General features: G+C 44.2%; 1 protein-coding gene across 1 annotated transcript in view; it reads right to left on the minus strand.

Annotated features, from left to right (window-relative positions):
* Positions 1–311: 311 nt before the first annotated feature.
* FAM81B (family with sequence similarity 81 member B) overlaps positions 312–24,105 on the minus strand; it is a 64,941-nt gene continuing 41,147 nt past the window's right edge. Inside the window, exons 5-9 of the mRNA XM_067568972.1 lie at positions 20,176–20,305; positions 11,769–11,875; positions 7,292–7,427; positions 3,334–3,526; positions 312–702 (exon numbers count right to left, since the gene is read on the minus strand). Coding sequence (XP_067425073.1) covers positions 569–702; positions 3,334–3,526; positions 7,292–7,427; positions 11,769–11,875; positions 20,176–20,305 — 700 coding nt within the window. The 3' untranslated portion in view covers positions 312–568. The remainder of the gene's footprint in view (positions 703–3,333; positions 3,527–7,291; positions 7,428–11,768; positions 11,876–20,175; positions 20,306–24,105) is intronic.

Here is a 24,105-nt window from a genome sequence, read left to right on the forward strand (position 1 = left end):
TTACATTGCAGTAAATGTTCTGCTGCATTCTAGAGAAACTGAGGGGAGGATTGCTCCCCCCTTTATTCTTCCTTTAATCACCATTTAATATTAATGGGTTTAATATATGTGCGTAAAGCAGTACTGGAGAATTTACTAGGCCTAATTTTGATTTTAAATTCATCAGGGTAAAACCAGCATAATTTAGACCAGAATTGGGCTCGTTATGCTAAAGAACTCCAGGGACTTAAATGGACAACTGGTTCCTAAAAATCCCGAAATAAAAGCTAACATTTTTTTGTTAAATATTCTTTTCAAATTTGTCAGTCCTTCAACTTTATTTTCTCACCACACCCACCTATCTTCAACATATTAAAACAAGATAAAATCACCAAGACTGATTTTCTTTAGTGTTGCAATAGATTATGAAGATTCTATTATAAAATATGATTTAAGCATAGCAATAACATCCTACGGAGACATGGAAAAAGAAAAGCTAGATTTTCTAAAACAGAAGTTTTCTTTGTTTCAGTCTTTAAGCCAACAGTCATGTTAGGTTGAGAAAACAACTGCAAATGCTGAAAAAGCTTTAGTCTTCCTGGAGTTCAGTTATCTTGCATCGTATCTTTTTAATGTCTTTCTGGAATTTCTTTTTCTCTAGTTTCAGTTTTGTCGTCTGTATTTGTTGAAGTGAGTTGAGAGCTTCTTGAATGGACTGAAATCCTGGTGTAAAAACAGGTATATTTAGTTAAATTATGGTCAGTCAAAGGCTTTTATGCAACCCTGCGGTAATCAGCTACAATTTAACCATTACGGACATTCTAACAATCTAATTATTTTATTGCATGTCATGGTAATGTTTTAGCAGTTTACATGATGATAAACTCCTTGGTATTGGAATCATGTCTTCCTGTATACTGAGCAATGGATTTTGCATCACATTCATTATCTGTGAAAATTGAATTCAATATGGTGTCCCGAAACTTAACAAAAAAGAAGTCCTGTTTGTTAGTGAAGTTACCTTTCTCCAGCCATGCAGCTTCCCTGTTAAAAGCATAAATAATACATTTTTTATCCAGAAACTGATTTATAGGACTATAATTATTACTTTTGGACCCATGAAATTCTCTATTCACATTTACAAATCCTTGGGTCACAACTAGCAGACTTATCCATCCATGTTTGCAAATGACAGGACATCTCAAATTGTAAATTAATCTTTTCTAATGTTTGCCCAATTTGTCTGAACAGATGTTTGATTTTCTTGCTAATAAACTAACATCTTAACCACAGTTTCCAGCTAATCTTCCTCTTAAAAATAAAGTGTCTACAGGGTAACATGACAGACGGTCACTTTTTTTTTTTTGCTTTTGAAATTGCTGTTTAATATGGAGTTCATTTGATCAGTGCAACCCTCAGATTTTATTCAAGCAACTCATTGCAGCAACTCATATTTAAAGTTATAAAAAAATTGAAACAGATTTCAGGTTTTTCTAAGATGCCTGTCACAGCAGTGCATAAGCACTAACAGCAGCTATTGAGACAGCATAAAAATTACCAAGATAATGCTCTTCCTTCTCACTTTTCTCCATACTCTTTTCTCCTTGCTTTTCTTATTTCTTGTCATCCCCACCAGACAGTTGGGAAAGAAACAGTTACTGAGGAAGTGTTTACAGAAAAGGTGCATTTTGCATTATGATGTGAACATGGTTGGATTTGGGCTTAACCTAATGATCTCCAACAAGAAGTTCAGTAACCAAGGACTTGCTGCTGAGAATGCTCTTCCTCCAGCACCTGCGTTTTTTAAAATTCAGGAATTTTCTTCTGCATTGTTCTGCTAGGTCCTGTCTTGCTAGGTTGTGGATGCTAAGATGGTCTTTGAGAGAGCCAAGTCCAAATCTGTGAAGGTCTTTGTAGAACAGGACTCGGTTAGAATTTGGTCTGCAAGTGCACTGGTGGATGTCACTAGCATTCATTGAACAGTGAACCGGTATATATGTCTGTCTGTTTAATCTAATTATCTCTGTATAGCTTTGTATTGTGCCACTCATTGTAGCAAGTTTAAACTTCAGAATGGTCTTTCAAGGACCATGTTCTCTGCTGCACCCTTTGTGGAGTTTTAGTTGTCTTTTCCTTTGAGGGAGATGATGAGGCGATGGGGAACAAAAACACTTGAGACAATGTCATTGCCTTTATTGTATTAGCAGAAAAGTCAGAAAGACACGAGTTGATCCTAGTCTTCTGAAGCAGAGAGTTCCACAGCTGGATGCCCATCACCGGGAATGCCTTCACTCCAGCTCTAGTGAACTTTTTCCAGGCTTCTTACAGCTGAATTTTATCTGCCAAGTGCATTATTCCAGGGATGGTGCTGAGACGGAGGGAAGGACAAGGTGGTCTTTTAAATAGCTGGGCCCTGGGCCATGGATAGCTTTGATGATGAGAAGCAGAACCTTGAATCTGAAACTGATTGGAGAGGCAGGGTAGTGTGTGGCACACCTGTTCTGTTTGGGAGAGGCGTCACTGTGGTTTTGGACCAGCTGAAATGTCTGTGTTGCTTCCACTGTCAGCCATAAATAAAGAGCACTGATGTAGAGCTGTTTCTGAGTAAAACAGGTGTGGGATCCCTGTGGCCAAATCTTCACTTCTGAAGAACAGGGAAGTGTTTTTGTGCCCGAGAGAGGTGGGGGGAAATGTTTTTCTAGCCATTGGTGAACGCTGAATATCCAGGCTGAGCCCAGAGTTGATTATGATCCCAACCCATGAGCCTCCCTGCCAATCTGTAGATGACTGTCCTTGAGAAAAAGAGCCATCACGTAAGTCATTTAAATGCTCCCTCTTACTAACCAGCATCACCTCCCTCTTACTCAGGTTAAACCTGAGCTAGCTGTCAACCATCCAGACGCATATTTCTTCCAGAGACTGATGTAGCTAGGAGCTGAGGGGTGGCATATTCTGCTTTAGATGAAAACATACACAGCTACATACATCATCAAGCAAAGATCTCTGTAGCAAGGTTCTTGTGAAAATGGAAAGGCTGCAGCCTCCTGTTTAGCGGATGATGGAAGAAAGCATTCTCGCCAGTGGATGCAGTCACTAATGCTGAGTTTGGAAAACAGGTTCAGGTCTCAGGATGTAAGCTACTGAAGGACAGTGATACAATGGGAAAAGGAAACTGAAGTACTGGATTATGGGGGGCTATTGTAATAGCTGTTTGCAGTGACAGGCAGTGAGGAAAAACTATTGGAGAAAAGGCAATTACATGGGACTGAGGAAGAAGGGCATATTTTTGTATTGTACCCATTTGACTAGGAAGCACTTTCAAATGTACAAATGTAATAAACAAACCCTTCTCACCTGATCGATATTCATTCTGGATTTCCTCCAGCTCATTCCAGATCTGTCTTTCAAATCTAGTAATTCTTGCATGCAGTTTATTTTCAACATTTTTCACCTGACTTAGCGCCATTTCATATCGCTGGGGTTTATTGGTGCTCTCTAGCTTTAGCGAGAGCTGCACGTTTTCTTCCAGTTTCTTCTCTGCTGCTTCCTTTTAAATAGATGTCATGAGCACATCACATAAATACCAAAATAAAATAAGGCTAGATCTACACTTATGACAGTGTACAGAGTACATACCATGCATGCTTACCTAGCACATTTATAAGTAGCTGTGTAGACAACGAGCCATTGCTTAGGTGAGTAAAGACACGGTAGAACCTTAAGGTATATACCCTACATAGCTGTCTACACCCCCAAGCAGGGCCTTCTATGTCTACACTTGCTGTTTTTAGCAGTGCAGTGTCCCACTGCCATCCCACTGCTGGAGCCTTTGCCCACCTTAGAGAGCTGCTGAAGCCTTTCCCCACTGTCAGAGCCTTACTCTGCTGTGTGTAGCTACACAGACCCTTCACGCCACCGTCAGTGTAGACAGGGCCTTAGTGGATTATATTGCTAACCAGAAAGTTGCCTCTTGGCTGGCAAGCATGAGTTAAGCCAGTTTTCTTTACCTTTGAAATCCATGTAGACAATATTATTAACTAAATAAATGCTGCTGGAGCCTTATACCCTTGCAGAATGTCCTCCACACACACCCCCACACCCTCCCCCCAGGATTCAGGAGTGAGACAGGGTGGAGTGGATGCTGGTGCAGGGCATTTTTTTTTAAAAACAGCTTTAGTCCATGCTTCACCTTGGAATAAATTATTGAAAACTAATTCACACTCCAGTGCACGTTTTCCTTTAATATGCTTATCTCACATGAAGCTTCCTCACCCAAACTGTTAAAGAATAAGGAGCAAACTCAGAGCCCAGTGTCCAGCCTGAGTAGCCAGGCTGGAGCTTAAGGAGATGTGCAATTCGGAGGTGGAGAGAAATCCTTTCCCACCTATGAGCCTAATGGCTGCAATAGCCTCCAAAGGCATGCCCCTGTGGGACATGAGGGGAGGTTGCATATGGCTGCTCACCTCCACCTCGCCTTGCACATGGCAGTACAGGGAGCCCTCGTGGATCAGAGCTCTGTGTCACACTATGGTCAGCACCCCCGGGTCTTACACAGACAAATGGTGTGTTTCTGCAGCCCCGGGACCATGCAGAGCTGCAGAAGAAGTGTCAGGATTTGCCTCTAAATGTTTACAAACATAGCAGTGTTGTTGAAACCTAACTAGACTTTAGTGTATTGCTTTAAACAAACTATTTGCATGTACAAACATTGAAATTATGTACAAGTGGCTGATGAAGTGAGTCAGCTCCCAGAATAATTTACTGCTGTTCTGCACTCTATTAAACAGCTCCATCCTATAGCAGGTAAACTTCCAGACTAATTGGTGTTCAAGTTCACAGAGCTACTGTATGTCACATGAGTGAAGAATAAGCAATTGTAGCCTCTCTCTGTTTTAAACTGTGCTGAGTCTGGACAACAGGATGTAATGGTTGGCTAAGCAGTTCCGGCCTGATCCTGATTGGTGCAAGTACCCCCTACAAGGATATGATCTGAACCCTAGTGAGTAGCGTTAAACACCTCCTTCCCCCCCTCACACACACTGCTGTGGCATCTGCTTTGAAGATTCCTCTAAATCCCATCCAGACAACTGCATTTCCATCTGTGTTTTCACCAAGCAGCAATAATAGCCAGTGGACAGTTTGGTGGCTCCAAAGTAAGTGTGTGAGGGGGATATGCTCTGCCCTATTTCTTCTATTCAAAATTTTAACTACATATGGTTTGGCACAACTTTCATACAGACTCTCTCTAGGAGAAAATAGCACTGCGCATAAGTGTCTTGTCTGCAAAACATCCATGAAAATGCTAGTATTATAGGTCTGATGATGTAGTGTTTTTAGAAAGCTGGAAATGTTTTTAGTATCTTCTCTATTGCACTGTATCATCGGTTTAAATAAATTTGATTTAGTCAGTACAGTAAATGACTGGATAGACTGAATTTTGTTCACGATTCAAATTCAAGGAAATTTTCATATGAGTTTTGTTTGGAATTCAGTATTATGTCCTTTGACACACGCAAGATCATAGATGCTGTTGATGGCAACCATAATGATGTATTTGATGTTGAACTCTGAAGCAGGATGTAGTGTATTTATCAAAGGGCCAAAAAGCTTTCCAAATTTTAAAAGAACTAATTAAAATGTTTTACTCAAGTATCAAATCCCAATTATTCCTATACAATCTAACATTTGGTAAATTGTGAGGTTCTGAACTGAAACATCTTTATGAAATTCTATATAGACAAATTTTGCATATCATATAAATCACATAGACATTATAAAGGTGCATTAGGTATCTTTGAAACATGTCTTTGCAAGAACCAAGGGAAGAAGTGTGCTAAATACACTGCGTTCTCTCCAGGACTATCCTTGGGATGCAAAGAAAGAATCCTTAATGCAGCTGGACGGATGTTATGCTAGAAGATTTGATTCAGCAGTTTAACAAAATAAACCTTCATTTCCTGGCCCCGAGAACTGGGATTTCCTGAAGCTAAGCACTAGTACTGAAGTATGCTTCAATGCCTTACATAATTGAAGCGGCTCTACACCTTGGGTGCCTAAGCTAAAAGTGAAAATGTGTAATTTTAGGAAGTGAATTTTGGTACTTTGAATGGTGGGCAGTTTACCATTGAGAGGCAAGTTCTGATATAGTTGGGTGAATTATGACTTAGTCCATTCTGGGGACACAGTACCCAGAGTTAAAGGAATAGCTACTATAAAATGTACTGCATTCGTTCTTAGGTGAATATTCCAGTTCATAGAAGGACATCGTCTGTTGTATATCTTGGCAGTTATTTTGCACATATCAACCCCAAACATTACACAAAATGAAAAATTGATTTGTTGGGTACTGCATTAGCAGGACTCTACTATCACTCCTGCAGCCTTCTCTGATCTTCTCAGCTTTCATTGTCTCCTCAGTCTGCACTCCTTTCCCTCCCTTTCAGCCTCTCACTCCTTCCATCCTCCCCACATTCTTCAGTTTTATTTACTCTATTTCTTCCCCCTCCCCTCTTGCCTTCCTGGGGCTATGCTGAAAGGGTGATTTCAGGAAAAATATTTTGCCAGACTTCAGGTGGAAGAATTTTTTGTTTTATCTAAACATTTTTAGCTTTAAACACTAATGTTCTTCAGCTATTTCTCAGATGATGGGGAAGAAGGAATGTTAAGGAAGAATTTGTTGGGTGTAGCCCACCTTTTACTTATGTGTTAATTTTTTTAAATGCTTCATCTGAATATAGTGCTCGTTTTAGGAGCAAGTGTGAGACAACTGGAGCGCTCTCTTTATTCACAGCACAGGTTCAGCATGGGCAAGAACAGCATGAGCTTCTCCAGACTTCTCTATGTGTCTCAGCCTGGCTGTCAGGTACCACTTGTGTAGAATGCCCTTGCCCATTTGGTCCTTGGTTCCTATGATGAGACTGACCGAGGGTGCCAAATGTGGTGGTGATTTTTGTGATATGTACAACTGTCCAATGGAAAATAGACTTAGACCATCAAACACATGGACCACTAAACAGCCTTCAGATGGTAAATTTTGGTCAGCACTGTCGTGAGCTGGATTTGAATTGACATCATCAAGATAAAAGATTTGATATTGCATTACCAGTCCATTTCCATTGTTCACTCATTTTACTGGCAGAGTTATGTTTTTGGAGCTTAAGAATTTGGTGGTGTTGGTTTTGGATTTTTTTGACTTTGCATCTCTGGAAATTTTTACAGAATCAAAAATCTTTGCGGTTTCTCTTGTAATCAGTCTTGGGAGGTCTATAAATCTACACCGATTTTATCAGTCAGGGATTATAAAACATTTTACCAGTCTCTCCTTCATTGCATTAATAAATTGATTTGTATGGTAGGCTTGTTCTTGTTCAGATCGCCTCAGCTGGGCTTCTGTCCACTTCCGTTGGTCCTGAATTTGATCCCGGAGGTCATTTAGAAGACTATTCATCCTATTATTAAGAAGGATTAATCTTTTAGTAAAAAAACTGCTTTAGTCAATGTTGTGTGAAAGCTTTAGTCACTTGAGTAAATTATTAAAATGACTCCAGATCTCCACAGTGTTTTCCCAACACTTAAACTCAGTTATTTTACTAACCCCAAGCTTGTATTTTATACAAGCCAGGCTGACTTAGTTCTGATGCATGTTGTCATCTGGGAGAGAGGATGTGAGGAGTGAATATGTGTAATAGTTTATTTCCCGATTCCAATCAAATTTACTCTTGAAACGAGTTGGTTCCTTTCCATTTCTGGTAGTACCAGGGATCCAACAGGATGGGGTCACTGTATTATCAGGCTGAGTATACCCTATATTGTTGGCACCAGGAAAAGCAGCAAAGTCAGGACTGAGCTGGAAATGGAAACATGGAAAGACAGAATAGGAGCTTATGAGAGTACAAGGAGACCAGTTTGTTTTAGGAGCAGATGGGAGTCTGGAAGTCCCCCAAAAGCTGACAGAGGATAAAGTCCAGAAAGCAGACATAATAGAGAGGTTGTACATGCATAGAAAGGGGTCTTACATGCAGAATGATGAAAATATAGGATCCTGGGAGTAGAGAGCAGGCTCAGGGGTGAAAGAGAGGCTAACAAGCATTACTTAGAAATCAGAGCTGAGAACTGTCTAGTTAGAGGGGGTTGTGTGCCTTAGACTTTGTTTTTTTTTAATGCTGCAACATGTGATATAATTTACAATGTGAGCCATGCCAGTGAAATGAATTTAGGACCAAGTTTTTTTTATAAATTTACATTTCCAAGCTTTTGGTGGTGACATGACCTTAAAGAGTGTTTTAAAAAAACCCTATTATTTTCTATGCTAATTTCTGACATAGTTGTAAACATTGATTCCTGGAATTCTAATTTGAGCGATTTTACTGAGTAAATGTATTACCTTGGGGCAAGCATTTGGGCTTCTTTGTGCCTCAGTCAAAATATAAAACTCTGGGTACAGAGCAGGAGCTTATATAACTAAGCATTCCTGGAAGGCACATTTACTTGTAGTTCTAAAAGTACAAATATCATCCTGAAAAAAATTAGGGCTTGGATGAAAGGAAAAGAGCCACTCTTTTTTTTAAACAGTGCTAGAGCGACAGTGTTATTAGTCCTATGGTACAGATAATGGTAATTACCAGTAATTGAAATTCTGGAAACAAGAACTGAGCAATAATAAATGAGTTGCTATCCATGGAATTTCACTGCTGTTCTTGCCTGTAGCTCACACGTTATCAAGAGCTGTATAGAAATAATGCATTGGGTCCATTTTTTCATTATTGTTATACAAACAATAAGCAATTGCAAGAGATTCTTCTGAAAGTTCAAGACAAAATTTGAGCAACTTTGTATTTGTCTTTTGTAATCAATATGGATTTTTCTAGCATCAGGGCAATCAATGGACTCACTCTCTGTGGAAAAAAGAAGTACCCCATTTATCAAGAAAAACATAATCATACCACAAGTCTTTTAACAAGGGTGCTCACACAAGCACTTTTTCCCTTCATCCAGAGGTTTTCAAACTTTTTCAGCTAAGCCCCCTCTCCCCTTGAGGGGGCGCTGCCAGCTGGGGATCATGTGGATAACCAACTGAACATGAATTCCTAGTGTGATGCTGTGCCCATGGAAGGCTAATGCAATCCTTGTGTGCATGAACAGGAGAACCTCACATAGGAGTAAAGAGGTTGTTTTACCTCTGCATTTGGCACTGGTGTGATTGCTTCTGGTGTCCATAATTCAAGAAGTTTGTTGATAAATTGGAAAGGGTTCAGAGAAGAGCCACAAGAATGATTATAAAGGATTAGAAAATAAACCTTGTAGCTCAAGGAGCTCAATTTATTTAGTTTAACATTTGCAGATGATACAAAACTATTCAAGATAGTGCACATTGGAAAACATAATCCCAAATATACAGATAAAATGATGTCGTCTAAATTAGCTGTTACCACTCAAGAAAGAGATCTTGGAGTCATTGTGGATAGTTCTCTGAAAACATCCACTCATTGTGCAGCAGCAGTCAAAAAAATGAACAGAATGTTGGGAATCATTAGGAAAGGGATAGATAATAAGATAGAAAATATCATATTGCCTCTCTGTAAATCTGTATCTTGAATACTGCATGCAGATCTGGTCACCCCATCTCAAAAAAGATATATTGGAATTGGAAAAAGTACAGAAAAGGGCAACAAAAATGATTAGGGGTATAGAACAGCTTCCATATGAGGAAAGGTTAATAAAACTGGGACTTGTCAGCTTGGAAATGAGATGACAAAGGAGATATATGATAGAAGTCTATACAATCATGACTGGTGTGGAGAAAATAAATAAGGAAGTCTTTATGTACTTAATCTCATAACACAAGAACTAGGGGTCATCAAATGAAATTAATAGGAAAGTAATTAAAAGGAAGTATTTCTTCACACAATACACAGTCAACCTATGGAAATCCTTGCTGGAGGATGTTGTGAAAGCCAAGATTATAAGAGAGTTCAAAAAAGAACTAGGTAAATTAATGGGGGATAGGTCCATCAATGGCTATTAGCCAGAATGGGCAAGGATGCAAAACCATGCTCTGAAGAGTCCTTAGCCTCTGTTTGCCAGAAGCTGGGAATGGGTAACAGGGGATGGATCACTTGATGATTACCTGTTCTGTTCATTCCCTCTGAAGCACCTGGCATTGGCCACTGTTTGGAAGAAAGGATACTGGGCTAGAAGGACCATTGGTCTGACCCAGTATGGCTGTTCTTATGTTCTTAACAAAAAGAATGTTAAGTAAGAGATGACTTGATCACAGTCTGTAAATACCTATATGGGGAACAATATTTGATAATGGACAAAGATATAACAAGATCAATGACTGGAAGATGAAGTTAGGCAAATTCAGACTGGACAAGGCATACATTTTTAATAGTGAAGATAATTAACTATTAGAACACCTTACTTAGGATTGCAGTAGATTCTCCATCACGGGCAATTTTTAAATCAAAAAGCCTGAATGTTTTTTAAAAGACACGCTCTAGTTCAAAAGGAATTATTTTGGGGGAAGTTCTATGGCCTGTGTTATACAGGAAGTCAGACTAAATCATCACAATATTCACTTCTGGCCTTGGAATCCATGAATCTCAGCATTCCATTTTCCTTATTTCCTGGAGTCTTCCTGTTCTTCTCACTCTCTTCTTCTTGGTTGTATTCTTTAGAGTCATTGTTTAAAACCAGAATGGATCACCACGACATCATCTAGTCTGACCTCCTGTATATCACAGGCCACCAGAACCATCCAGCATCCCACACTAAACCCAATAATGGAAATGAGACCAAAGTAAATGAGCCACACAGGAGACTAGACTATGATGTGCCACAGGCAGAGAACAGGAAGGACTGAGGCGCACCATGCTTGAGGACCCTCTCAATGATTAAATGAGAAATAGATACCCAGATAATCCTGGTAAGTGACCCACACCCACATGCTTTAGAGAGAGGCAAAAAATCCCCAAGGTAATTGCTAACCTGACCAAGAGGAAAATTCCTTGCTGACCCCACACATGGCAATCAGTTAGACCCTATGCGTATGAGCAGCCAAACACCTGAGAGAGAGAATGCTCAGTGCCACCTCAGAGCCCTGATCCTTCCCCCTCAGAGTCTGTCTCCTTCCTAGTCTCATTGCTGCCTGAGAAGGGAGGAAACTGCATCAGGGATGAAATCTTGGCCCTTTTGAAATCAGTGGCTGTTTTACCATTGACTTCAGTGGAGCCGTGATTTCACCCCAAGTCTATATCCAATGCAGCATATATTTCCTGGTGCCCTGGGATAGCTACATTGCCTGTCTGACCTAAAGTTTCACTTATTCCTCACCCTTCCTGCCCACCTGCAGAAGTGGATGAAGCAGCAGCTCTTTGGAGCCTGCCTTCCTTCCCATGCTGCTTCCCATGACGTGGGTAGCCAGTGTAGGGGCATGAGGGGTACTTTGATTCCCCTTTTGCCCCAGTGCTGCAAGTCAGCCCTAAATGTTATGGTAAATTGAACAAATGTATCCAGTGCCTTTCTTTTAAGTATGGTAAGCTTCACTGGCTTTTGTACTTATTTCTTCTGGGGTGGCATTTAATGTCTCTTCATTTTAAGGCTTAGTTTTGAAAACAATATTCTTCCATTCTATATTTTTTAATTATAACTGCATTGTGTATGTCTTCCCTCAGCATTTTTGAATGTATATAAATTAATGGGCTTGATTTTCTGTTTCATGCCAACTCCATCATTAGACTAAAGCATTCAGAGTGCATTAATATAATTAAAAACTTTCCATCACCTACTTGAAATCCAGAAGTTGCAGTTCATGGTGTTGATCCCCCTGGACTGTCTTTAAATGTGAGCTTTGCTCAGAGTTGGAAGTCTCTATCTTGTCTAATAGCCGCATTACCTGATGAGAATTCAACAGGGAACATTTTCATAAGCCAAATTATCAGCACTTACATTAACTACACATTATTGCTAGAGGAGCTGGGAAACTAGCCTGAATTTAAGGTAGGTGTGCACTTGAAAGTGCTTTTCCCAGAATTAATTTAATTGAATACTGAAGGCTTGCAGTCAAATTTCCGGCTCTAGACTCTGTTCTCTTTGGACCCAATTCTGCAAGATGCTGATCATCATTTAACTCCCATTGATGTCAATGCGGACTGAGCCCTTTATAAGGTAAAATTCTTATAGAAGGCTACCTATCATGGCTCTCAACTCTATTTACAACCCAGGATGATTCACTTGTTGCATTCTTTGTAACATTCCAAATACTTAGTTCTAAATGGCGGTGTTATGAGAGACCTCAGGATGCAGTCTACCTACATTTGCAGATACCAAATCTGAGAAAATTTGAAGTCACAAGAGTTTGGTTACATTCAGTACACTTTACTTGGCAGGTGAACTTCATCAGGCCCTAATGTTAAGGCTTTTTTGAAGTCCATGTAAGACCTTAAGCATGAGCCATATGTCATCTATTAGGAAATTATAATCCCGTAGGCAATTTGAAATCACTATAAAACAAATACACTAATGTAATCCCAAGATATAGGGGGCCCAATGCTGCCACCATTACTTACTGTTAGTACCTTAATCCATAGGAGTAGTCTCATTGAAATCCATGGAACTACTTAAAGTGAGAAAAGATGGGGCGAATTAGGCCTACAGTGACTACATTGTTTTCTGATCAATGAATTAACTTGCATTCAAACTCTGTTCTTCTGCACTCTGTTTAGAGTCATTCTGTGAGAAGAAATGTTTTCTCTTCAGTGGAGACAGTTGTTCCATTTTCAGCTTAACATCTCCATGTGAAGTAGCTGACTTGGTTTTTACATACATTTGTATACTCCTTGTGATTTCAGCACACACCTGGTCTGCTTTCCATTTAGTAGGGAGGCAGAATGTATTTACATGTATTGAAAGAGACAGATGTCCAAACAGTGCCTTATAATACAGTTCCCAGGTAAAATATTTTCATCTAAACTCTGCCATGAATAATTCTGCCTTGGAGCAGATGGAGCTGACGTTTGAACTATATGAAATGACTGGAAACTTGTCTTATACAGAAGCACATATACTCAGAATGCAATGAAGTGACTATTTTAAATAAGGAAGTTTAAAACTAATGTGTAGGAATTTTAATCTGAATAGCAACCTCTAATGAATATGGTGGGTACTCACTGGGGTGGAAGGAGGGGCAGCAGTTATTACATGGTAAGAGCTAAATTACTCCTGTGTAAAGATACCATTTATGTGCCCAATCCCACAAGATGTTGAGCAGCCTGAATTTGTATTGAAGGCAGAGGGAGTTGAGGGTGCTAGATTCTTACAGGAGAGGCTGAGTGGTAGGAATACTAGACAACACAATTTTTCCTGTTGGCTGTGAAAATATAAGTACGTCTATGCTATGTACATATATACACTGCAGAAAAAATACTTCAGCAGAAAAATTGACTGAGAAAAGTGAAAATTTAATCCTAAAAATGTCAAGTTGAAGAGCACTTTGGAATGGTTCCCAAATTCACATGGATAATTAGTGATGCACTTAAGCAACTAGATCTGTTCCAGATATTTTCTGAAGCTGAAACTAAAGAATAAAATCCTGGTTCTCTCTTCGAGTGATTGCTCAGATCCATTCCAATATAGGTGTGCATGCGCCCCGTCCACAGATTCCCGGAACTTTTTTCCCCTTAGTAAGCTCCGTAGGGTTGGCTCAGGCGCCCCCTGGAGTGCCGCGCTCATGTCGCGGTACATAGGGCGCTGCCGACCCTGCGGGCCCTCAGTTCCTTCTTTCCACCTGTGACGGTTGCTGGAACGTCTGCCTCTTGCATATCGCAAGTAGCCTCCCTTAGCATTCTAGTGCGTTTCTTTGTACAGTTGATGGTTGATAGATTAGTGATAGTAAAGAAGTTAAGTAATTAGACAGCAGCCCTTAGGGGCTACAGTTGAGCCATTCCTGGCTCCACCGGCTTTAAAGTCTGCACCGTGTGTGCAAAAGTTTTTTCAGTGAGTGACCCTCACGATCACTGCCTCCGATGCCTCGGAGAGCAGCATAGACGGGAGAAGTGTAAGATCTGCAAGGCCTTCAAGCCGCGGCCCCAAAAAGAGTGGGACGCCCGGCTAACGGCTATCCTGATGGAGTCCGCGCTCCTCCCAGACTCCAAGCCATCGCGATCACCGGCGGCACCGAGCGTCTCCTTGGTGCAGAGCGCTCTGCTGGCACCAGCACCTAAGCCTCTGGTGCCGAAGAAAAAGAAGCGGCCCGAGGCCACGCACATGGACTCCTCCCTGTGATCGGTACAGCAGGGAGCGACACAGGAGATGCCCCAGCCACGTGCCATGGAGGTTACTCCGGCACCGGCATCTCCTCGCAGGGAACCTCCCCCAACTCCTGGGGGTGGGGGAACGCCCCTGCAAGGGCCGTCGACGCCGGAGGCTTTCACGGCAGCATGCGCCCTCATGGGCCTGCCCACACCTCCATCCCCCCCTCAGCCAAGGGTTCTGGGACTGGCGTCTCGGGGTAAACCCGTGCTGGGTTGCCCCGGTGGGTGGAAGAGACAGGAGTCGAGGTCTCCCCCCAGACGGTCGAGGAGGGTCGAGAGCATGGGCTCCACTCCTAGCTCCGACTCTGAGTCGTCGAGCTCCTCGACACCGCGGCACCGAGGGCAGTCAAGAGGCAAACGTGCGAGGCGACACCGTTCCAGTTCCGCCTCGCGCAGGGGTCGTAGCTCCAGCTCCGTTTCCTCGGTACAGAGCCTCGCGCAGCCCAGAGTGATCCCCGGTGCACGGGGCTCCGCATCATAGGTGGCACCGATCGCGATCCCCGACGTGGGTCATGGTGCCCACCAGTGCATCAAGTGCTTCAGCACCGACTGCTTCGGTACTGACCGTTTCGGCTCCAGCACTGCCTGCCTTGGCACCGGCAGCTCCAGCACCAATTGCCTCGGCACTGGCGGCTCCGGCATTGATTGCCTCGTCACCGAGGTGTCGATCGCGCTCTGAGTCAACACCACGGAGACATAGGCGACACCGCTCCCAGTCCCGAGGTGGGAAGCATCGCCGTAAGAGGTTGAGGTGCAGGAGAAGATCATCATCCAGCTCCTCCAGCAGCTCATCCCCCCGACGGTACCGGAGATGTCAGCACCGTCGTTCGTTGTCTTCGTTGTCTCGGGGCCGTTCACCAGCCCGGAGCCGTAAATGGCGGTCCAGTGACTCTGGGTCCCAGACACGCCAACCTGGCGCAGCACAGCAGGCACAGATACCGGCACCGGCGTGGCCCCAAGGCCCCTGGCAGTGGCCATAGTGGGGGCCGTGGGGTGCCCAGATGGGCCAAGGGACCACCTCCATCCACTCCTCAGTGGCCCAGCCAGCGCCCCCACCACCGAGCCACCCGAAACAGGGCCACCCCTCGGATGAGGGGGTCAGACCCTGAAGAAGGCCACTCCACAGGGCCCCTTCCACAGTCGTCGTCCTTGTCCCCAGATGAAGCGACTGCCCAGGACCGCAAGGCCCCCCTCTTTGATTTCCGGGCCCACCAAGACCTGCTGATGAGGGTGGCAGGAAATTTGAACCTCGAACTTAGAGATGTCTGAGGAGGAGGACCCCCTCTTTGGGGTATCCGGGTCGGCAGGACCCTCACGAGTCGTCCTGCCCGTTCACGAGAGGGTGATGAGAATAGCCAAGGCCCTCTGGCAAACCCCGTCCTCGGTGGCCCCCACCTCCAAGAGCGCCGAACGTAAATATTATGTTCCCAAGGAGGGGTTTGATTTTCTTTACACCCACCCTGCCCCAGGAACACTCGTGGTGGATGCCGCTAATCAGTGGGACCGCCAGGGAGGCCAGGGCAACACCCCCAAGGACAAGGAGAGCAAAAAGCTAGACTTGTTCGTCCGCAAAATGTATTCTACTGCGGCCCTGCAGCTGAGGGTCACTAATCATCAAGCGCTCCTTGGGAGATACAATCTAAATTTGTGGTCCTCGCTGCAGAGGTTCCAGTCGGTGTTGCCCCCAGACCAGGCCATGGACTTCGACACTGTGTCCCAGGAAGGCGTGGTGGTAGCAAATGCGGCCTTGCAATCTGCCAGTGATGCGGTGGATACTGCCAGCAGGGCGATGGCTTCGGCCATCGTCATGCGCCGCTGCTCCTGGCTCCAAGCTTCAGGCTTGTCCCAAGAGGTCCAACAAGCTATACAGGACCTCCCATTTGATGGCACTGGCCTCTTCTCGGAGAGGACAGATGAGAAGCTTCATGCCCTGAAGGACTTGCGAGCCACCGTAAGGTCCCTCGGGCTCTACACCCCGCAGGCCTTGAGGTGCCAGTCTCGGCCTCAGGCCCAGAGGCAGCCTCAGCCTCCACTCAGGCTGCCCCCCAGACCCGCCCAGCTCAGGAGGGGTCGGGACCGATACAGGGCCCCCAACCGCCATGACTGCCCAGGGTCCTCGACAGGGCCACAACAAGGCCCAAGCAAGGGTAATAACAACAATAAAAGGTTTTGACGGTGTGCATGAGGGTGGCACTCCTCCTTTACCCCTGGATCTCTCCTGGCCCTTTGCCCACAGGCTCCGGCCATACTACTCAGAATGGGAAACCATCACCACGGACCGCTATGCCCTTCAGCTTATGGCCTTCCCCCCAGACTCTCCCCCTACCCAGTCCCTCTTCAGGTACCCCTCCCACGAGCAACTTCTCATGCAGGAGGTCAATTCCCTCCTCTTGCTCGGAGCGGTAGAAGAGGTTTCTCCACAGGAATGGGGAAGGAATTTTTATTCACGATACTTCCTAATCCCCAAGGCCAAAGGGGACTTGAGGCCAATATTAAACCTCCACCATCTGAACAAGTTCATCAAATGCACCAGGTTTCACATGGTTTCCCTAGTCTCCATCATTCCTACTCTAGATCCAGGGGACTGGTATGCTGCCCTCGACCTCAAGGATGCATATTTCCATATTACTATCCTCCCTGGTCACAGAAGGTTCCTCAGGTTTGTGGTAGCTGGCTGCCACTACCAATTTGCAGCCCTGCCCTTTGGCCTCTCATCCGCCCGAGGGTCTTCACGAAACGCATGGCGGTAGTAGCGGCCTACCTGCGCCACAGAGGGGTCCAGATATTTCCATACCTGGACGATTGGCTGATCCGGGGCAGGTCCAGGGCCGACGTGAGGAACAGCCTGACTCTCACCTGTGCCACATGCACCAGACTGGGGCTGCTCATCAATGAGCAGAAGTCCACACTCACCCTGGTGCAGTGCATAGAGTTTATAGGGGGCCACCCTGGATGCCACCCCGCCAGAGCCTTCCTCCCACGGCCTCAGTTCAAGACCATGGCCGCCATAATCACTGATCTGCACAGGTCCCCCACGACGACAGCCAGGCACTGCCTCCAGCTGTTGGGACATATGGCGGCATGTACGTATGTGATGAGGCTGGCTCACCTCAAGCTCAGGCCTCTCCAAGGGTGGTTGGCCTCGGTATATATACCAGCCAGACATTCGCTAAACAGGGTGGTCACGGTTCTGACCCAGGTACTGTTCTCCCTGGATTGGTGGCGGAACCCGGGGGAGGTCCTGAGGGGTGTCCCCTTCAGGGACCTGGCTCCTTCCGTGACTCTGATAACAGACGCCTCAGACGTGGGATGGGGGGCCCACATCAGCAAAGACCTGAGCACCCAGGGGCTCTGGTCACCAGACAAAAGGGCTCTCCATATCAATGTCAGGGAGCTCAGAGCAGTCCGTTTGGCCTGCAAGGTCTTCCTCAGGTTTCTGAGGGGCAGGATGGTTCAGGTCCTCATGGACAACACAGCGGCCATGTTCTATGTGAACAGGCGGGGGGTGGGGTATGCTCCTCCGCTCTTTGCCGGGAGGCTACTTGACTTTGGGACTTTGCTTTGAGGCACGACTTCCACATTTCTGCCTCTCACCTCCCGGGGGTCAGGAACAACGAGGCAGACCGCCTCAGCAGGTCGTTCTTACCCCGCCATGACTGGTTACTGCACCCAGAGATGGTGACTTCAATTTTCCGAAAGTGGGGGGTTCCCCAACTGGACCTGTTCGCATCGTCCTGAAACAGGAAGTGCCTGAGGTTCTGCTCGCTCCGAGGTCACGAGCTGGGCTCCCTCTCCAACGTGTTCCTGCTAGATTGGACGGGGACCTTCACGTACGTGTTTCCCCCCCATCCCGCTCCTACCCAAGGTCCTCTTGAAGATCAAGAGTGACAGAGCGGACATCATACTGATTGCGCCAGCTTGGCTGAGGCAGCATTGGTACAACATGCTGCGCGACCTGTCCATCGACATGCCGATCCCGTTCCCGAGGCGCTACGACCTGCTCTCCCAGGACCAGGATTGCCTGCTGCACCCGGCCCTGGACTCCCTCCACCTGACGGCATGGAGACTCTCTGGTTGACGGAGGGAGAGAGAGCCTGCTCCATACAGGTCCAGCAGGTTCTGCTGGGCAGCAGAAAACCTTCCACTCAGGTGGTGTACCAGGCCAAGTGGAAGCGTTTTACCTGTTGGGCGGAGTCCCGGGGTATCCCACGGAGCTGTTTGCCCATACAGGTGATTTTGGAGTACCTGCTCCATCTGAAGTGCCAGGGTCTAGCACTGGCTTCCCTGAAGTGCACCTGGCGGCTATTTCGGCCTTCTACCAGCCAATGGAAGGGCGATCCCTGTTCTCCCACCCCATGTCAGTTAGGTTCCTCAAAGGGGTGGAGAGGCTGTATCCACAGGTTCGTGACCCGGTGCCTCCCTGGGATTTGAACCTGGTCCTTGCCATGTTGACAGGACCCCCCTTCGAGTCTATGGCTACATGCCCGCTGCTCGTCCTCTCCTGGAGGGTAGCCTTCCTGGTGGCCATTACATCAGCTAGGAGGGTCTCCAAGATAAGAGCATTGACCTCAGAGCCCCTCTACATGGTCTTCTATAAGGATAAGGTCCGACTGAGACCCCACCCAGTGTTCCTGCCTAAGGTGGTGTCTCAGTTTCACTATAACCAGGATATCTTCCTCCCCGTGTTTTTTCCTAAACCACACAGGTCAGATGAGGAGCGGAGATGGCATTCGCTTGATGTCAGACGAGCCTTGGCCTTCTACATCGAGTGGACCAGGCCGTTCCAGAAATCAATGCAGCTGTTCGTGGCAGTGGCGGACCGGATGAAAGGCTCACCCATCTCCACCCAGTGCATCTCCACCTGGATCACCGCCTGCATTAGTGCCTGCTATGAGCGGACGAAGGTGCCGCTTCCAGGAACTGTGACAGCGCACTCAACCAGGGCCCAGGCCTCATCCGCGGCCCTCCTGGAGTGAGTGCCCCTGCAGGACATCTGCAGAGCAGCAACCTGGTCATCGGACCACACCTTCACGTCCCACTACGCCATAGTGCAGCAGGCGAGAGAGGACACGGGCTTCTGCAGGGCAGTGCTCATGAGAGCAGCTCACCGTTGACTCCTACCCACCTCCAAAATATGGCTATTTAATCACCTATATTGGAATGGATATGAGCAATCACTCGGAGAGAGAAAACAAGGTTACTTACCAGTAACTGTTGTTCTTTGAGATGTGTTGCTCATATCCATTCCACATCCACCCTCCGTCCCCACTGTCAGAGTCGGCAGAAAGAAGGGACTGAGGGCCTGCGGGGTCGGAAGCGCCCTATATACTGCAGCATGAGTGCGGCACTCCAGGGGGCACCTGAGCCAACACTATGGGGCTTGCTGAGGGAAAAAAGTTCCGGCAATCTGTGCATGGGGCACGCACACACCTACATTGGAATGGATATGAGCAACACATCTTGAAGAACAACAGTTACTGGTAAGTAACCTTGTTTTTCCTGTGGTATTTTCCAACTTTGAAGTCTTTGGATCTGGAATTTCAAGACTTATTTTAAAACAAGAAGGGGCTCGAGGACCGTAGGTTTGTGTAATGACACATTATTAGCAAATTGTAATGGGATTTTTTAGCATTTCAGGATCCCCACATCCCAGGATTGCATTGTCTAGTTTGCATTATTATTTTGAGTGTGTACACTCCCATCAATGCTATTCTATAATGTCGTTGGAATGGAAAAGAGCTTTTTTAAACAAAAAAATAAACCAATGTCAGTATCGCATCCTCCATTAACGCTGGTCAGCAGTTGAGAAGAGAGAAAGAGATCGTTTATATGCATATCATACAGGCAAAAGATCTTCTTTTTCATTATGTGTTGATCTGCTCACCTTCATCTCTAAATTATTAGCATAACTTTCTGAGGTAGAGCGGATACCACCAATCTCTTTCTCTAGCTTCTGGATCTCATGCCTGATAATATTTATATCTCCAGATAGTTTTGCAATGCTCGCATCACACCTAGAATAAAAAAAGAGGTTATCTGGAAAACATGAAGAGTATCAGTAGTAGGATAAATAGCCATGTTATTTTCGCACTTGAAGACAATTGCTAGCATCAAGATGCCTCCATTCAATTGCCCCCAATCCCCTGATAGCATCCTGACTGACGGCAGGATAGGCTGGGTTAGACAGACATAGATACAATAATCCCAATACCAACTCTGCTTCCAGTGCTGGTTGCCTAGTGAAATAATTGCTTTCTGCAATAACTGAAGTCAATGGGAGTTGAAGGCAGTCAGCATTTAGCATGATCTGGCCCTTAATTTGCAACTGTTAATTATAGGGTTGATATGCTGAACATCTCTTGTAAACTGCAGAGCTCCCATTAATTCATTGGAAACTGGGTCCTCCATGTTTTGTACAATGAGATAATCCAACAAATAAAGAGTTAAATGAGTTCTAAAATGTATGCACATGGGCTAATTTGGAATCCAGGGCTACTGTGTTTGTACTAGAAACAGATGCTTGGGAACAGAGTTGATACATTGCTGCAACTGATGTTTTCCAGCTTGTGACTCTGCTGTACCTAGTTTAGAGGCAGATGGTAAAGAAGAGTGATTTTAGTGCTGTTACTAACAGAAGTATACTAGTTTATAAGCAGTTTGTCACCATCTAGTTTAACTCGCTCAACTGCATCCACCAAAATCTCTCTGCTGACTCAGAATGGGCAAATTATTTGACAATGACAATGGAATGACTGAATAATATTTAACCAACTGTACTTCTAATGCATTTTAAACTGTAGTTTCTCTCTCTCTCTCTCATCTATTATTTAATACAAGTTAGGCATTTTGTTAAGATGTTCATGGGGAGTCGCATCTACCACCCCGAGAGCCTCTTTCACCATGAGAGGATTGGCCAATGGATCTGCATAGCGGCTTGGCGAGAGCCACACTAGACACTGCTCCACAACATGCCATGGAAGCAGAATCTACCTGCACAACCTCTTCCCAGTTGGTGCACTCCCCCGTGCAGAATATCCATGCTGGCTTCACTGCCTTAGAGCACTGTCACAACCTCTCTGTAGGCCGCAGCAGCTGGTCTTATAAGAGGATTCTATTATTTAAATGCTAAGAGTACTTGTAATAAGGTTGTTGAACTAGAACTTTTAAGGGCACTAAATACTATGCAATGTAATATTAATAATGTAATAAAAGTTGAGTAAGGAAAACAAGTAAATCTTAAATGCTTGAATAAACTATTTTCCTAAAGACTAGACAGAGTAAAACAAGAGGAGCATCAATATCACTTCTAGAAAAGTCTGAAGAGATATTTTGGTGGATGAGAATGAGAGAGTTTAAATAAAAGATGACAATAAAGCTAGTTTGAGGAGTCTTGGATATTGTCATAGACCTCCAGAACATTTAGATAAAATAGAATAGGAAATGTCATTGTTGATAATAGAGACCTTGTAAGAAGGCCAGAACTTTGATCAAAAGGGCTTATTGATTTAGAGAACAATTACATAATAACCAAGAAGGTGAACATACGTCTAGAGAGAAAGGAGTATTGCTTTCTTATACAGCTTGTTGAATAGCTTACTTGGTCAGCAGTTTTTCTGGACCCCTACTCTGGGAAACAAGCCAAGAATAATATGAGGTACGAAGCATCTAAAATCTAGAGATTATGGAATTATTTGTTGCAAATTGCTTGTGAGGCCAAGAACTAATGGAAAAAACTCTAGGCAGGGTGAGTGAAATTTACTTCTGGTGTAAGCAGGCACAACTCTGTGGAAGTTGAGAGAGCTGCTCCTGCTTATAAGATGGCCCTATAACTTTTTAAATGTTGATTTTGATGGCATGTAGAAGGCTAATTCAGTTGTATTTCTGTTCTATAATGTGCAGGACAGATTTCTAAGTGTCAGACCAGCAGAGAGAGAACATATATATACAATTGAAATTAAACCTGGTGAAAGATACAAGGCCATGCAAATCCCAGCCTGCACAACTATTTATATTACAAGAGACCCTATGAAAGTTAGGCACCCAATGCCCATTTGCCTCCCTTAGGCTCCTTTTTAAAATCCCACCACTAAGCAATAAGTAGAAGGCTTTTGAAAAATGTGAGAAAGATGAGGATTAAGGGCTCCATATCAGTAGGGAGAAATTATTTAAATTATAACAAAACTACTTGACTATCAGATGCAGAGAATGCTTAATACAGGACATTAAAGGTACAATCACAACAGAGCGAGAGTCAGATTTTCATAATTGAGTAAAGATAACTGTCTGCATAATTAATGTCCTGGTGGCTAGAGCTTTGAACTGGGACATGGGTTCTATTTCTGCCTTTTCCAGTGGGCTACTGGATGGCCTTGGGCAAGTCATTTCCCCTCTCTGTGCCTTAGTTTTCCCATCCATGAAAAGGGGATAATGAAATCTCTTTTGTAAAGCTCTTTGAAATCTACTGAGGAAAAGTGCTCTATATGGGTTAGATAGTATTATTAGCAGGATTGTGTATGCATATAACCAGTTATTTAGGGTGTTGTGTAGGGATGCAGTTATCCTGGTTGCATACACAATTGCATAATAATTATAAATGGAAAATACGTGTGTGCATTTTTGCATACATACACATGAAGATTGTGCCTGAAGGCATACTATAGAAAAGAAAATTGGATCACTGAAAAGCTCATATGCTACTGGAGCAAGAGGATAAGGAAATGGGAGACTGAGAAACCTGTTCATCTAATTCATTGTTTATAAAAGAGGAAGACAAGAGCTACCCAAGGTGAGGTTCCTGTTTCCTGGTGAGACAGGGAGGGGCTAGACAGAGTGCAGCTTGCAATAAAAGAGACTATGGAAAGAAATAGACAGTGTAATTTCATAAGATTTAAATACATTTGTATACGAATAAGTAAACCTCAAATGATATATTTAAGCATTTCACTATTGACATGAATATAGCTTCAAAGTTTCCTACTGCATCCTGAAGGACCTCAGTTTTACAAATACAGGGAGTGCAATGAAACAGTTTCTTTTATACCATTGTATAAAGCCAAGGATTCAAAAAAATCCTGAAGTGTCTAGTAATTGTTTCTCATTCTATAAACTTCATTGGTGGCACACAATGATGCTTGTGATAATCTGATAAGGTTCTGGACTTTTCTGATTTCCATTGCCTTGTGATTCAGAGAATCGTTCAAGAAAAAAATAGTAGGCCGAATTTAACCTTCAGAACTAAGTGCAAAATCCACCTTCGTGTTCAGTCTTTTGCTGGTGGGGTGAGGAGAGTACATTTACATTTATGGGGGTGTCTCTCTTTTTGGAAACATTTGTCAGCTTGTTTTGTATTGTTGTGACATATGTCCATATGTACAAAGACAACTGTGCTATTTTTAAAAATCAGGAAATTTTTAAATATATAATTTTCTGAGAGCAAACACAGACTGGAAACACAACAATTAACTGAGTTGTTGGAGGTGGGTTTTCCCTGTTATGCAGAAATGCCTATAGAACTTTAAAGAATTATTTGAAGAGAAGCCCATTTGCTGGTAGTGGGAGACTTTTACACCATACCAAGGGGGAAAAAAAATGCAAATCCTGTATTTGATCTTTCTCTCCCAAGTAGACAAAAGGTATTAAAGGACATGTTCCATTTGGGGAAGAAGTGGAGTGAAGAGAAAGAAGGACATGATTTGAATAACAAGATCCAATGTACTCTAGCATGCTCCATATAGCACACCATAAAATGATGAATTACTGTGGGTCATGAAAGAGAGCCAGGGTTCATTGATGTCCATTTCAGCCCAAATAGTTT

The sequence above is a fragment of the Emydura macquarii genome, unplaced genomic scaffold, assembly GCF_026122565.2.
Source record: "Emydura macquarii macquarii isolate MOO-44397 ecotype Brisbane River unplaced genomic scaffold, CSIRO-AGI_Emac_v2 contig_2897, whole genome shotgun sequence".
NCBI classification, from domain to species: domain Eukaryota; kingdom Metazoa; phylum Chordata; order Testudines; family Chelidae; genus Emydura; species Emydura macquarii.